Source organism: Aspergillus sydowii, assembly GCF_001890705.1.
Source record: "Aspergillus sydowii CBS 593.65 unplaced genomic scaffold ASPSYscaffold_1, whole genome shotgun sequence".
NCBI classification, from domain to species: domain Eukaryota; kingdom Fungi; phylum Ascomycota; class Eurotiomycetes; order Eurotiales; family Aspergillaceae; genus Aspergillus; species Aspergillus sydowii.
Genome location: NW_024467859.1, coordinates 4,108,543 through 4,124,229, shown reverse-complemented (window position 1 = coordinate 4,124,229; position 15,687 = coordinate 4,108,543). Strand labels below are relative to the sequence as shown.

At 48.9% G+C, this 15,687-nt stretch overlaps 5 protein-coding genes across 5 annotated transcripts; 2 read left to right on the top strand and 3 right to left on the bottom strand.

The window, feature by feature from the left end:
• Positions 1-687: 687 nt before the first annotated feature.
• On the bottom strand, positions 688-4,851 carry mdr1 (ABC multidrug transporter Mdr1; the record flags this gene model as incomplete). The annotated part of the gene is made up of 3 exons (XM_040840987.1): positions 688-1,045; positions 1,105-4,394; positions 4,447-4,851. 3 exons carry the CDS (start codon positions 4,849-4,851, stop codon positions 688-690), a joined length of 4,053 nt encoding a protein of 1,350 aa, XP_040708657.1.
• Positions 4,852-7,566: 2,715 nt separating this feature from the next.
• ASPSYDRAFT_139069 (60S ribosomal protein eL39) lies at positions 7,567-7,983 on the top strand (the record flags this gene model as incomplete). Its single annotated transcript, XM_040840907.1, has 2 exons — positions 7,567-7,667; positions 7,935-7,983. Coding segments are annotated over 2 exons (150 nt in total), but the record flags the coding sequence as incomplete, so codon positions are not given.
• A 627-nt stretch (positions 7,984-8,610) lies between these two features.
• Positions 8,611-10,326, bottom strand: skpA (SCF ubiquitin ligase subunit skpA). The gene is made up of 5 exons (XM_040845292.1): positions 9,771-10,326; positions 9,594-9,691; positions 9,358-9,525; positions 9,118-9,287; positions 8,611-9,055 (listed from the first exon to the last, which is right to left on the bottom strand). Exons 1-5 carry the CDS (start codon positions 9,832-9,834, stop codon positions 9,049-9,051), a joined length of 507 nt encoding a protein of 168 aa, XP_040708655.1. The 5' UTR covers positions 9,835-10,326; the 3' UTR covers positions 8,611-9,048.
• Positions 10,327-10,902: 576 nt separating this feature from the next.
• Positions 10,903-13,067, top strand: smp3 (glycosylphosphatidylinositol-alpha 1,2 mannosyltransferase smp3; the record flags this gene model as incomplete). The annotated part of the gene is made up of 4 exons (XM_040850794.1): positions 10,903-11,011; positions 11,186-11,565; positions 11,622-11,749; positions 11,806-13,067. The coding sequence occupies 4 exons, from the start codon at positions 10,903-10,905 to the stop codon at positions 12,794-12,796; spliced, it is 1,608 nt and encodes a 535-aa protein (XP_040708654.1). The 3' UTR covers positions 12,797-13,067.
• Positions 13,068-13,158: 91 nt separating this feature from the next.
• On the bottom strand, positions 13,159-15,256 carry ASPSYDRAFT_348522 (putative UV excision repair protein (RadW)). The gene is made up of 7 exons (XM_040845288.1): positions 14,987-15,256; positions 14,875-14,922; positions 14,741-14,813; positions 14,602-14,681; positions 14,214-14,540; positions 13,695-14,150; positions 13,159-13,640 (listed from the first exon to the last, which is right to left on the bottom strand). The coding sequence occupies exons 1-7, from the start codon at positions 15,002-15,004 to the stop codon at positions 13,521-13,523; spliced, it is 1,122 nt and encodes a 373-aa protein (XP_040708653.1). The 5' UTR covers positions 15,005-15,256; the 3' UTR covers positions 13,159-13,520.
• Between the last annotated feature and the right edge of the window lie 431 nt (positions 15,257-15,687).

Below are 15,687 nucleotides of genomic sequence, written 5' to 3'. Positions count from 1 at the left end.
GAAACTAACCCACCCATTACACAGGCAAGCCTCCGCGCATCCATAACAGAACTGGAGACTCAAGCAAGCCAAATCGAAAACCAGGTCGGCGAGGTCCGTGCCAAGTTGAAGTAAGCTACCTTGGCTCTCTCTCTCTTTCTCTCTCTCCGCCTTTTATCTTGGGGAAGCATGTAAAACCGACAATAACTAAAACTGCGTGTAGAAATGACCCGTCTGATACAGTAAAGCGGCATATTCGATTGTTGCACGAGTATAACGAGATAAAGGACATTGGGCAGGGATTGATGGGACTAATTGCTGATGCGCGAGGCGTCAGACAGGTTGATGTGCAGAAGGATTTCGGAGTGGGGGTGAAAGATTGACTGAATCTGATCTCTACATAGGTGGGAATTATATGATGACGGTTTTTTAATCATATTTCGCGACATGTGCAGGAGTGTATGGAGCAGGTTTTTGAATTTGTTTGCTTTTCATCTCATCTAAAAGAGGGAGGAGTGTCCGCTATGCAATTCAAGAGACATCAAGAAATCTAATAAATACCACAAGGTAAAATAGCACGGGACAATGTGTAAAAGAGCAGAATGCTAATTAATTAAGCCACCAGAAATTAACAAGGGATATATATATATATGCATATGCAACAATGTAAATAAGAAGAGACGTTCGAGAATTAGGTCGAGAGCGCATTTAGTGGCCTTTACCCAGGCTCTGTAGGTTGACTAGCTCGTAGTATCGGCCCTTCTTATGAACGAGTTCGGTGTGAGTCCCGCTTTCGACTATCTTGCCTTGGTCAAAGACATAGATAACATCCGCCTTTTGGATTGTACTCAATCGGTGGGCGACAGCGATTGTGGTTCGGCCTCGGGCAGCAGCATCGAGTGCGGCTTGAACGACCTTTTCTGACTCGGAGTCTAAGGCAGATGTAGCTTCGTCAAGGAGTAGGATTTTGGGATCGCGCAATAAGGCTCGTGCAATCGCCACGCGTTGCTTTTGGCCGCCTGACAACATGCCTCCTTTGCTGCCAACGACTGTGTTGAAGCCCTCACTATTATTTCTTTGTTAGCACGTTGTGGTACTGGGTGAAGCTGGGGACCAAATACTTACGGAAGTGACATGATGAAATCGTAGATATTGGCGTCCTTGCAAGCCTTCACCAATAATTCTTCGGCGATGTCATCTTCGGCAATACCTAGCAAGATGTTTTCCTTGATCGTGCCCTGGTATAAAGTTGGTTCTTGGCTAACTAGCGCCAGGAAGCTGCGGTAAGAGTTGATGTTAAGTTTGCTGATGTCCTTGCCGTCAACGAGAATAGATCCGGCAACTGCATCGTAAAAGCGCTCGAGAAGCGCAATAGTGGTACTTTTACCACAACCGCTGGGCCCGACAAGGGCAACGTATTGTCCGGGCTTCACTGTTAGGTTCAGACCACGGAGAACAGGCTGCTCGGGGCGTGTGGGATATCGGAAGTGCACGTTCTTGAATTCAATTTCACCCTCTGCGGTTTCGAGCTTCTCGCCCTCATCAGACCAGTTGTCAATATCTGGTTTTCTGTCGAACAATCGTCGAAATTCAGTTGCGGCATTCTTCGCCTTGCCCATATCTGGCGCGAAGGAGAAGACGGTACCTGCAGATTGGGCACCGAATAGAACCTCCGAAAAGCATACGAAGAAACGGAACATGTCATACTCGTGGTGGCCTAAGAGCGTACCTCCGTACCAAAAGCCGAGCGCAACACAGAAGAAAACAAGCGCCTGAGATGAAGCATATAGCAGGGATGATTTCAAGACAGAGATCAAGCTAGTCTTGCCTTGTACATCAAGCTGAGCGTGATACATTTCCCAAACATCCATTTCTCGAGTCAGAGACGCAACGGTGCGGATGGATGATGTAGCCTCGCAAGCGAAATTTGCAGACCCCTCGTAGGCAAGTTTGGACCGTGATTGAAATTGAGCTAGCATGTAGAACCGGTAAAATCCGCATCCTAGAAGGACTGGAACGACTGAGATACAAACCAAGGCCAATTTCCAGCCAATCGACAGAGAGACGATGAGGGCAGCACCCAGTGTAGTTGAGGTCATCAAGATTGTACCTAACGTTACACCACTGACGCCAGACAAATGCTTCGTCTCGGTGGACAGGAAAGATGTCAACGCGCCGGTGCTATTCTCTTCTCTGTCAAAGAATGAGATATCTTGGCGGAGCATGGTCCTGAAAGCTGTGCTTCGTGCGCGACGAATAAGTCTCTCAGAGCAAACAGCAAAAGCAGCACCGCTAGTAGACTGAGTGATAAATTGAACAATGCCGACCACGAAGAACATCAGGGACCAAAAGTTCGCATCACTCCGAAGCTTGTCGTACTGTGAAGGAGGGAGCGCCAAAGTACTGATTGCCTTGGCATATAGCACAGCTTGTGTGGGTTGACCACCACCGGCTAGGAATGAAAAGATAAGACCGATGATCATGTAGAGAGTTTCAGGCCGGTTGAAAGAAGCGATAAATTTGAGCAGCGTCCATAGAGAGTACTTCTTAACTGGCTCGGGACCCCTCTTGGAAAGAATTGCACTGGAAATTGATTTATGGGTGCCAGTGCGGTCCATGGTGGTTGGCTTTTCATCGAGCGAGCTAGCTCCGCTAGCTGCAGTTTTGATTTTGGTCATATCTTCGTGGGTGAGATCTTCACTATCCATGTCCTCGGTATCGAGTGTTGCAGTTTCCTTCTCTTCATTAACCCGCTGAGCTTCCACAAGCTTGCGATAAGGCCCTTCACGGTCGACCAGTTCATCATGAGTTCCCTGCTCGGCAATTTTACCATCAACCAAAACCACAATGTTGTGGGCCGTTTTGATAGTGGAAAGGCGATGGGCAATCACAATGGTAGTACGACCTTCAGCTGCTCTCTCCAGCGCAGCTTGAACGACTCCTTCGGATTTAGTGTCCAGGGCAGAAGTAGCTTCATCAAGGAGCAGGATCTTTGGGTCGCTGACAACAGCACGGGCAATGGCGATACGTTGTTTCTGACCACCTGAGAGGAGAAACCCCCTCTGGCCGACATTTGTTTCATACCCTTCCGGCAAGGCAGAGATAAAATCATGAGCATTTGCCATTTTTGCGCCGCCCTCGACGAGCTCTCGGATCTTGTCCTCAGATTCACTTTCGAATTTTGTGCCAATCAGACCGTGCCGAATATTCTGATAGATGGTTGTGCCAAAAAGAACTGGCTCCTGACTGACCAAAGAGATCTGCTGGCGGAGCCAACGGAGGTTAAGGTCTTTAATGTCATGACCATCCAACAATACTGTACCCCGGACGGGAATGTAGAAGCGCTCGACCAAACCAACCACTGTACTTTTTCCCGAGCCAGAGGGTCCCACCAACGCGGTTGTCTTTCCAGCGTGCATTTCGAGAGAGACGTCCTGCATAACAGTGACTTCTGGCCTGGATGGGTAAATGTGCTTGATATTGCGTAGCTCGATGTTTCCCTCGAAGTTATCCAGGGTTTTCCCTTCATCTGAATACGGATCCAACGGCGATTGGCGATCGATTGTTCCGAATATTTTCGAGGCCGCAGCTACAGCATTCGTGAATGCTTGCGCGTTTGGACTAACGTTCCCCAAAGCGAATGAACCGATCAATATAGCCATAAGAACGGTAAGAACGTCACCCACGTCGACTGCACCATCCACCAGGAAGCGGGAGCCCATCCAGAAGCCGAGACCATAGTTCGAGAACATCAGGCCAAACATAGTGCCGACCATGACGCCTAAAATCATCTGGTTTTTTGTTCCCCACTTCTCTGCCTCGGCCAGGTGAGACTCATACTGTTTTGCAAGTTTGTCCTGTGTGCCGAATGCGGTTGCGTTCCTAATCGAACTGATGACTTCTTCAGCAACTGTTCCGCCAGCACCGTAGCTTTCGAGCGACATCTTGCTGTATTTAATAATAAACCGCGATCCACCACCCATGGTAAGGACGAGGGCGACAATCGTTGAACTGCAGATTAGGGCTAATTTCCAGTACTTGACATAGGCGATGATGAATGCTGTCACGAAGGTCGAGACAGCAGTCAAAGTAAGACCCACCTTTTCTGAAATGCCGTCTTGGATAAGGTTCGTGTCGGCTGTGATACGGGTTGTCACTTCTCCGGCACCTAGCTTGTCGAAATAGCCGATGTTCTGGCGCAAAATAGATTCAAGGTAATGCTCGCGGATCTTCTGCGTAGCATGTTCTCCTGTATATATGAATCCAACAGTACTGATGTAGACTGTGACAAACTCGCCGATACCGAGATACACAAAGTATAGGACGTTCTTCGTCAGCTCATGGTAGAAATCTCCGTAGGAGATTTGATACAACATGATCTTCTGGAAAACCGTGGCCAGGGAACCAAAGAGAATCTGGGACAATTAGTTGAGAGCTCGTTGAACGGTCATAGGAATTAATACATACAGTGAAGAGGGGCAAGGCTGCGCCAGCGGCAATAGCGCAGACAGCACTGATCACTATGATAAGTAAATCAATCTTTGTGGCATAACGCCAGAGACCGAAGAACGAGATGTTCGCTTTTAGCTCGTCAAGCTGCACTCTCAGAACTCGTTGTTCTTCTTCAGGCAGATGCGCAATAAGCGCGTCCATTTCATCGACCGGGTCTGCATTGTTGCTGGGTGAGGTCTTGGGGCGCTGTTGCTCTTTCGCCGCGGGAGCCACCGTTGAACTAGACTGAGCCGACAACTCGTTTGATATGCGCTTTTCGCCAGAGGGAGCTGGCGTATCAGACTGCGCATCCGGTACTGGAATCTGAGCAGGCTGGATTGCGGCCTCCGACGGAAGAGGGCCTTTTGCTGGTTCTGACATCTTGTTCGAACCGGTTGGTTGAAGGCCCAGGCGGGCTGCCGAGGTTAGAGAGGGAAGTAGTTTTGCACGAGCTTAATCAGAGGTTTATTCAGTCCATCAGGAATCGCAAGGCCATGCGCGACAAGCTACTTAAGAAAGCCAGAACCCTTGTGGCAAGAAATGACAAGGAAATACGAGCTCTCCCAGTCGCCGACTCGCCGCAAGCGAAGAGTTGGGTGCGCCTCAAAAATGCGGAGGCGGAATCGGAATCAGATTGATAACGAGCCCAACGAGGAACAAAAGAAGACCGCGGAAAGGGGGGTATCGCCGATAAGATATATGAAGCCTATTTAAAAAGAGGGAGAAAAAAAAAGCCAAAGCGAGAAAAGATCAAGACGTTATTTAACCAAATTGGGTCTCCGTCCCCAGGAGCTGCTTGAGTGCTTGTAAATGACTCCCTGCATGCCTAGTCGAGTTAGAGCCCGGCGAGTTCATGGATCGGAGCCTCCAGTTCCCGAGATCTCTTGTGCAAAAGAGCCAAAGCTTGGGAAAATTGGAAGATTTAAACACCTGGGTGGGCCATGGCCGATCGAGGAAGAATGCTTACTGCGCGCCTGGCCCTCAATAATATGGATGCACAAGCTTCTACCAGCCAGCGATGCCTGTGAATTACTTACAAAAAGGTCTCTGTCATTGTTAGGAAAGGTGTAACGGAGATCGTCAATGACAATGGGCTTTGTCTCTTGGCGCAGTATTCATTCCATGTTTCTAGAACAAGAACTACCTCTTGTACTACGTATGTGCTTAGAGTGACAATAATATCCGGAGCGAAGAGAGCAGAAAGGAGAGCCACTGCACACTACGTAGTAGAGCCTGATGTTTGTGAGTCATTTGGAGTGTCATCCTTATCACTGGATGACCAGAATATTAATCCACCACAAACGTCAATTAGTGGCATAGCGTACATTTAACTTCATATTGTTGTTTGCATAAGGAGGGCACAATCGATCGGCCTGGACGAATTCCCATTGGTGTCGGGGTTTATAAGTCCCGGGCCCCGATGTCTTTTTTTCCGGCAGGCGGCGCCTCCGTCACTTCCATGCGCGGCTGACATCCACAGTTGGCGATCTCAGTTGGCGGGGCCACATCCGGCTCCGAGGGATACATGTATGAGCAATTGAGCATCCATGGATAGCTGACTGTCTGACTTCCCCAAGGAGCAAATTCTTACATGTCAGATATTCCTCTGAATCCTGTGTCCCACTACTGTCATGCTTTTGGATCAGGAGAACTGAGCGCCGCCCTCGACATCGAGTCGTCGTTGTTCGAGTCTCTGCCTTCTTGGACGGCGGCCCCGGTCGCCTGTTTTCTGCCTGTTGAAAACATCGCTAATTGCTGAAGCCAAACGATAGTGGGGGGCGGATACCGCTAATTTCAAGGTTCCGTTCCAAATTTATAAATGCCGAAACGAATACGCAGCACTCTCTTACCGAGTACGAAGCACCAAAGAGGCAATACCCTCACTACCCACGAGGAGTCACAGGGAGTCTCAGGGGAGTTGACACGTTTCTTGTCCGTGGGAACGTGGGGCTTTGCACGATACTTGCAAATCGAATGACGACTTGAAAATACTAGTCTCGGAGAAGAACGCTCTGACAAAGGGTGACTGCGGTGCTACTGAGGGGCTGACGAGCAGGGGAAGAGAGTCAACCCCGAAGGAAATCTCGATATCCCTCGGAAACGGGAGAGGCCGAGAGCCTTTTGCAAAGACTGTGGTCCGTGAGGAATGAGGTTAGATAACCACTGCGTTTTTACCATCCCAGATTCGGAACTCGATAGTCTTCAGTCTTTAATAGTATGCCCCGAGCCAAACCTCCCAGTTGGGACCAAGCGCTATCAGGGTTCGCTGTATCAATCTGCCGTCTGACACATTAATAATATAATAACTCGCGCACACGCTCTCTCACAGATAGACTAGATTCCGTGGCGATTACATGGTAGTTATGTCGAGCTTTCAAAATGAGAAGACTAATAATACTCGTGGGTTTTCATCCCACCATCACCATTCTGGAAACGATGATGCGCGCGGTGAATAGTTAGGGGTCAACCCATCAAAATTAGTCGATCTTCGCGCAATAAGGCCGGCCGAAGAATCGGTGCCTGTGTAGGTTCAATAGCAGTTTAGAATACAGAGAAGCAGCACGGCAGAGTGTAGCGACATATGACTACAGATATTAAGTAGTAGATATGGTCATGAGCAACACAACTCTACCTGTACACTCCAGCTATGCAAGGGAGCGAAATGCTGCGTAGTTGCAATTTCTGTGGTGGAGCGCAATAATGACTGATATTCTAAGAATAATTACGCCTGGCCAGACCCAAAAAATCAAGGGCGGTTTTGTCCCTTCATATTTTGTTCTGTTCTGGGGTTGTTGCCTGAGGCTAGAATCACATGACCTCGGGAAGCGAAACGCTAACCCTGTCCGCACCAAAAAATCCACACCACGAAAAGACCTTGGAAGGACCGTCGACAACCTCACTCTCGCCAGTCCATACAACTCAGCTCGCCGTCGCGACAACCCATCAAGATGCCGGTTAGTGACCTCCTACACTCTATTACCGTCGGACACAAAAGTCAATGGATTTCTTTTTAAATCCAGACGAATCTTTACGCTTTGCCATGAGTTTTGGGCAATTTGAGATGGCCGTTGGCTAACGCAAATATATTTTATACAGAGCCAGAAGAGTTTCCGTACCAAGCAAAAGCTTGCCAAAGCTCAGAAGCAGAACCGTCCCATCCCCCAGTGGATTCGTCTCCGGACCGGTAACACCATCAGGTAAACACAACCCAGCCAACCTATATGCCCGTTTTCCCCGACCCGTGTGTGGAAGAGGAGGAACTGTGATAGAAAAGGAAGAGGCACCGAATACGTCGATACACCCCTCGAACGACTCTATTGCTATGTCGCCCTGTCCGAACCGAAAACCAGATGTAACAAATGTTCTGGGGATTCTGTTAACCGGATACACACGCACACGACTATCTCAAAAAACACACATCAAGTCAAGGAACAGCCCACTAACATTCTCATTTTCCTTTTCAGATACAACGCTAAGCGGCGACACTGGCGCAAGACCCGTCTCGGTATCTAAGCTTGTGCGACCACTCCGCCCAACCGAGACGTTCACCCTGGGATCTTTTCCGTTCAATTCGACCATGATACCGCACGGCAAAAGTCCCCTCGACCTCGCGATGATTTAACCTGCAAACGAAAAATCCATCCCGGTTCTAGTCTTCACTCTGATACGATCGAATCCTGCTCTCCCTTATACTTCTTTCACCCTGTTTTCTCGGCCCAGGCTATCTACGTCCCTTTTGTTCGGTCGGATTCACGATTTTATCTGACTTAAATCGACAAGCGAATGTCGTTCCAAAAATGAGCGACAGACCGTCTGGACATTATTGATTTAGTGGTCAAGCGGGTTGTGGTGGCTGTTCTGTGATGGAGTGGAATGCCTTTTTTTCGTTTTCGTTTTGCAAGTTGTTGTATGCGAGCTCTTAGGGAAACAAGAAAAGAAACATAAATCGAAAATATGATGGGTAATGAGCATTGAACGGTATAGGTCGAGTCTTTGTACCTTGTAGCGTATCACTGACATCCACGGGAAGTAACTGGCAATCCTACTAGAGTCGCCAACAATGCTTCACGTACGCCAAGTACTGGCTAACACGTAGGGTGTAGTCGAAAGTCATCGATCAATAATTTAAGTATATGTAGTGTCCTTTTGGTTAGTTCTACGTCATTGCGGCCACAAGGACATGGTCCAGAGAAACCCATAACGTTCATAAGCATATCCTGATAGTGAAAACCGTTGCTATTCCCCGAGCTGATAAATAAAAACACGCATGGAAAAAACCAGCCAATCGAGTTTCATCAGTCGTTAATATCCGATTAACAATCCGATTCATTTTTTCTGGGGTTTGTGTTATCTTAAACAGACACATTCACTTCAGAGTTACAGAGAACTGGAAAGGGAAATTAGATATGAAGAAGCAAAACCAGACGAAACCGCTGAATAGTATTCCCATAACGCCGTGGAACTAGAAGACCCTTTCTGTTTAGCAAAGTCCAGACTCTAAAATCATGTTTGTCATGTAGGGCCGACTAGCAGTCCACAAAGAGGTCAAAGGAGACCCGGTCCTATGCCAGGCAGGATTTAACGGCTAGAAGAAGTTTTAGGTTAGTTATGTATGTAAATTGTATTTGTGGAGTTGTGAAAGCTTACTCCTCAGCCCATTCGTTCTCGCGGCGGATCTGGTCCTCCTCCTCGGGAGTGAAGTCGTTTTGGATGTTAAATGTCTTGCGAATCTCCTCGGGAGACTTGCCCTTGATCATATTGGCGACGGTTTTGCACCCGATGTCAAGCAGCGGCTTGATATCGAGGTAGTTAGCAGCCTGTTGGAAAGAAAAGTTAGCATTTTGTTGACCAGGGCGTTGAAATGAATATGGCGAGTGTTCTGCGTACCAAGATGATCTCGAATAGCATCTCCTGGTCGACTTGCATGAACTTTTGGTCCCACTCCTCGATATCAGTCGTCTTGCGGCGTGAGTCGTCCTCTTCGGTGTTGCTAAGCGGGTCATTGCGGTGGTGTTGGCACCACTCTAGGACCTTAGTCAAAACGTTCTCGCTCACCTGGGGCGAGAAAACCAGTTAGCTCAAACATCACTGTAAGTTGCGGGTAGTCCGATAAGGTGACTAACATTAGGAATGGGAATGGGCTCCGAAGGGGGCGCCTCAGGGGTACCAAGGTCATCGAGCAAGTTGTGGATGAGCAGAGAGCGCTCAGCAACGTCTCGAGCTAATAAGACGTTAGTCTGTTGTTGAACTGGCAGAAGTGATTGAAAGAAGCAGCAAATGTTAGTCCATGAGGCACATACCGACTTCGATATTTTTGTTGTCATTGCTGACGAGGGTGAGCATTTGTTGACTTTTCTCAGTCATTTTGAAGATCTGTATGTTCTTGAGATGTGGTCAGAAAATGTATTTTGCCGGGGTTGTGCGAGCTTTCACGCAGGATCCGGGCCTCGTGTTGCAGTCGAGGGGCCAAAAGCGGGGAGCGATCGGGCGACCTACTGAAAGTGACTGATAACACTGCGTCAAAAGATGGGATTAAGGATCAAAGGGTTGACTCTCTGAGAAATGAAAAAGAATCTGTTGCAGAAGAGACAGGGTGGAGAGACGAGAGGGCTATAAGTAGTTGGTAGAAGAGGAAGTGGTGAATGGCAAGTGGTGAGGTGAAGGAAGCTTTTGGAGGTTGAATAAGAAGGCCAATGAGTGCAGATGGAACAAGGCGCTTTGGTCACAAAGTTCGTTCGTTGGTCTTTCATCATCCATAATCAACGGCCGGCACCCGCTCTTTATTTCTTTGGATTTTCTTTCAGGCACCAGTCTCAGCCCCCAAAGAACCGCTTGCCTTGCGCCTTCGCCCCATGCTGAACAGGGCTCTATTTGGTGTTCAGTGAAAAGCTTATTACCGGGAGACTGTTCGCCCCCAGGCTGCAAGCGCTTCCAGGCTCAAGCGCTTGAGCCAGGCTGTCCAATGTCCATACTACGGAGTGGAACACCACAATTAGGTCGATAAACGCGATTCTATGGCTCTACGGAATAAGGGCCTCTTCCATACCAATTTCGCAGCCAAAGTTTGTAGCCGTAGGATCGAGCCTGGACCATTGGAATTATAATTTGTGATGGGGTGATATCATCCCTAGGTCCCTCGACGCGTCTGCCCACTGAAGTTAAAGCACTCCGCTGTGCTCCCATCGCATCGCTGGCCCTGCGTTTATCCTTTTTCTCGCTTCCTGTCTTTGCTTTTGCTGCTGCATTTTCCGCTCTCGTGATCCGCTCTGGGTAAAAATCACTTAACCTCTTGTCCGCGTCTTCGTGCCGCGACTTGATCACCCTTGGTCCGTTCTACGGCATCTCCTCATCAAGCAGCATGTGCAATACAAGCCTTATATCGCGGATCTTCCTCTATTCTTTCAATACTCCGAGTCCGAACCTGACCAAAACATGTGGAGGCGAACGTACCTAGTTCTCTTGTTGATTCGCGTTTATTTTGCGCTGAGTCCCAGCTACATTCACCCGGACGAGCATTTCCAGGGTCTTGAGGTCTTTGCAGGTAAGCTCTTTGTTTACCGACCAGTGTTTCGCCCCTGGCATAATTCCGGCTTGGGTCATTTGACGATGCGACTGCGCAACTGATCCCCAGCTCGCACACCATAAACTGTTGAACTTCGCATTCACTACATTCACACTGTTTTGTTTCCAGCTGCTTAGACGCTTGTGATTATAGGCCAGATTCTCTCTTATCCATCACGCTTGCCGTGGGAGTTCACCTCCGAGCGCCCGATCCGCAGCATCTTTCCGCTATGGCCGATCTATGACGTTCCGATAAGCCTTTTAAAATGGTTTTATAATGAGACGGGGACAGAAAGCCCACCGGCAGAGCTGGTATACTATGTTGTGCGGGGGGTCATGTTCCTGCTGAGCTTCGTGTTGGAAGACTGGGCCGTCCACGAGCTGGTGCCTCTTCCACGCCATCGCAGGGCAGCTGTGGTTTTGGTGGCATCCTCGTATGTCACCTGGACTCATCAGACGCACACATTCTCCAACTCGCTGGAGACCCTGTTGGTTACCTGGGGCTTAGTTCTAATTAATCGCATTATCGACAAGGTTCAAGTGGCTCCAGACAAGAAATATGTGGAGAGACGAGCTAACGGTTATGACAGCGACGCTCTTCTCTTTTCTCCTGTGCGGTGCTATCCTTCATCTGCGTTGCGGGTGCCTTTAACAGGATAACCTTTCCTGCTTTTCTCGCTATTCCAGGCCTTCAATTGCTACCACATTTTTGGCGCAAGTGAGTGTTGAGTACAGTCTCGGTTTCAGGTATAATTACTCATCTGTTGCATACAGACCGCTATCGCTACTTGCATTCATTGGTTTTGGCCTCATTTTTTTCTTCGTTGCTATCTCTGCCGACACGTTATTCTATAGACCGTCTGCATCATTTAGCGATGTCCTACGCTCGCCGATAATCACACCGCTCAATAATCTCCTCTACAACACGGACAGCTCCAACCTGGCTCTTCATGGACTACACCCTCATTATAATCACTTCCTAGTCAACTTGCCCCAGCTCCTTGGGCCTGCATTTGTGGCAATGGTCCTGCAGGTCTACAATTTGCGCTCTATACCCTCTTGGTTGAAGAACGTCCGCGCAGCTTCTGCGCTATCGGCTACCGCCATGCTGTCCATTTTCCCTCACCAGGAACCTCGGTTCCTGATTCCTTGCGTACCTCTGCTCCTCAGCTGTCTCCACGTCCGCAAATCGCGCCTGTTTCTGGTTGCGTGGACCATATTCAATGCAGCCTTGGGCTTTTTGATGGGTGTGTACCATCAAGGGGGCGTTGTTCCAACGCAGCTCGCGGTTCCCTCTATAATTTCAGCTACAACGTCCGTAAAGGAATCCCAGCCCGTTTCCGCTACTGTGGTTTGGTGGAAAACGTATTCCCCGCCTCTGTGGTTACTTGGTGATAACTCCACTCTACCTATGGACTTGAACATCGAAACCCAAGATTTTATGGGCAAACCTGGTCCGGAAGTGATCAATGACCTTGAAGATCTAATCCCCTCCTGTCACCGAAAGCAGATGCCGGGTTCGAAACAACCTGACGTTGTCTTTGTGGTTGCGCCAAAGTCCGTCACCTTTCTGGACCAGTTCCTGGCTCCGCAGAGCCCCGAATCAAGCTTGGAGCTGCTTGAGCTATGGAGTTTCAGAAAACACATCAGTCTGGATGATTTAGACTTCGGCACGGATGGCGTTTTACCAACCATAAGGCGGGTGATTGGGAGACGTGGATTAGCTGTTTGGCTTGCGCAACGACCTGCTTGCCGTTACACCTGAGCTTATCAGCTGATACCTACCTTACTACTTGTCCATGCCCAAATCAAGGAAAGCTTGCCTATCCCCGGACCTCTTTCTCCGCCGTCGTTCTCCTTTTCCTCACTTTATCATTCTTCTCTGTATATGCTTCTTATCGCATCAGCTATTTTAGACTTATGTCATCTCTCGGGTTGAACTACATCGTCAACTAATCTGGACATTGAAATACCCTTATGTACCCTTCCTTTTTCATCATATCTGGTCGGAATTAATGGCAATTATACCCCCTCCTCTCATGCTCGAATAATAATACTGACGATACCTTTTGATGATACATTCAATTTAAACTTCTGGTTATACTTTAGGAAATACTTCGCACATCTCTTCAAACTTTAGCTCGCTCGGAATTCAGCCGCTTAATGAGCGTAGTTCGCGTACGGCCATGGTCAGGTCTTTTCTACATAAATCCCTTTTAACGAGTAATTCGGTCAGATTGGCTTTTTTTTTGGTCCTAGGTACATGGCAAAAAAAGGGAAAAGAGCAGCCGTGTTACTAGCGGCCATGGTACAAGTACTAGAAGGCCTAGGTGCAGAAAGAGCTGGTCTAATCCAGCCGCTATGGCAAAGTATGAGAGAAGACGAGCCGGATGAATAGCGGAATAGCGGTACTCATTATGAGAGGGGAATAGATATGTAACTAAAAGAGTAGCGGCACATAATGATTCATGAGGGACCGAATGATTGTTTCATGCATCTTCACCTTCGTCGGAGTTCTCGAACAAGTAGTTTGCCGCAAGCTCTTCGTTCTTATCGCAGGCGAAATAAGCTTGAATAACGAGGTCCCGCGAAAATCCGAGTCGGCAAAGCTAAGATTAGGTCAGCTAAATGTCGATATAAGGATGTGGCAGGAAGTAAAATACCCGTTCGATTGCATCTCGTTCCTCTTCTGTGACATGAATCTGAGTTGTCCCCGGGGGAATTGCGGCGTCATCTTCTTCGCTCAGTAGCTGAAGAAACTGCTCCTCGTTTTGTCCAATAAGCTGCGCAATCTGGGGGTTGCCGGCGCCAACCTGCTGAAGGATTGGCTCCAACATTTGGGGTTGCTGTTGCACTAGCTGGCGAAGTTGCTGGAAATGGGGGTTGTTGCGAAGAAAGTCAAGGTTCGACTGGGCTTCACCACCAGATGCACCCCGAGCACCACCCCGACCTTCAGTATTCCCAGCCTGAGCAGCGGCCTCGAAGAGATTGACCGGCTCGTCTTCTCCAGATGCAGCGGGTGTAGCTCCGGTGGCGGGGGCAGAGGGGGCTTGAGGGGCAGTAGGGGCGGCAGCTGCAGATCGCTGTTGTTGTTCTTGTTGGATATCTTCAGGAATACCCTGTTGTTGGAAGAGAAGGAATTAACGTACTAGGTCATCAATATGATCATGAATTGGACTTACGCTCAGAAGATACTCGATGGCTCGGTCTGGGTTAAAGAACGCAGCCCTCATTGCACGATTGATGTCACTTCGCTCAAAACCCATATTCTCCATCTGGGAAATGACCTCTTCGCTCTGCGAGCCACTCAGTAGCGCTGAAGGATCATTGAAAGAAGTTCCACCTTGCTGAGCGGCTCCGGAAGAAGCTGGAGACGGAGTTGCTGGGACGGCAGCAGCGGACGTGGATGTGTTCGCAGATGGTGCGGGGGCAGGAGGCGCTGCAGGAGTTGAAGTCGCTGCTTTAGATGGTGTGGACGGACCCTGTGAGGAGGCAGGCTGGGTCTTGGGCTAAACAAGAAACGGTTAGCACGGGAAGAAAATGGAACAAAGACAGGAGACGTTGAATTACCTTAGAGACCATGCATACGATAAATCCCTTCTCTTCGATGTTGTATGACTCGATCGTCTTGTCATCTTGAAGAATCTTCCCTGTAAATTCCATAGTGTTAGAGCCGAACACCAACAAATTGCAGATCTAATTGACTGACCAGAGTAGATGAGCTTCAGTAGAGGAGCATCCCATCCTTTTTCCGAAGAAATCTTCTCCTTCACCTGCCCAACCTAAACTTTGGGTTAGCCCCGCATTGACATCGCCTCTGAAGCTCGGGATAAGGCGACTTACAGTCTCTGATGGTTCTGCATCAATCACAAACTTCTGCTGTTTTAAATCCTGTGAAAACAGATGTCAGGTTGAACGTTGCGCAGTCTTGTGAGGGTATAATAAGGTCACGTACCTTGAATGTGAGCTTCATCTTGCGCCACCGGAGGAACGTAGATAGCTGGAAGTGGGGGAGGGGAGACAGAAGACCAGGTGTAGGTCGATGGGACAAGGGTTAGGGTTCGGCGGTGAAGGTTATGCTTATTTAGGAATAGATAGAAAGAAAGCGCAGAAGGGACGAGGTTCAAAGTCTGCAAATGAGCCGAGAAAAGCAAGTGACGATGATAAATTATGATGGCAGCTGGGAGGAGATGGAGGAACTGCCAGCAGCGGGCGGAGGCGGTCACCGAGCAGGCGGCAGCCCCTCACAAGCCACGGACCACCTGCCACAGCTCTCAGCGCACTGCCACTTGCCTGCGCTGGACGCTCACGTGATTACGTCCCTGTATAGACGAAAGACTGTTGGCGGGTACTCTTTGCTTCCTTGCAGATTTTATTCTTGCCTCGCGGGGCACCCCGGCCTTCAGTCCAAGACGGATCATAGGAGCCTGGATTCATTTCCCCCCCCTTCTCTGTGGTCGTGGCCCAGTATAACAACCTCAGGCAGAGCCATTAGCCATCAGCAGACAGCATGTCCTTTCTACCTCCGTTGCAAGACTTGTATCCCAAAGGCGGCAAGACAAGGTTTCCCACTCAATGTCTTGCGAGACTCTTCCGAGAGCCAGAAAACCGAGGGCAGGAAGGAAGGCATAATTCTTCGGACACGTAGCCGAGCGA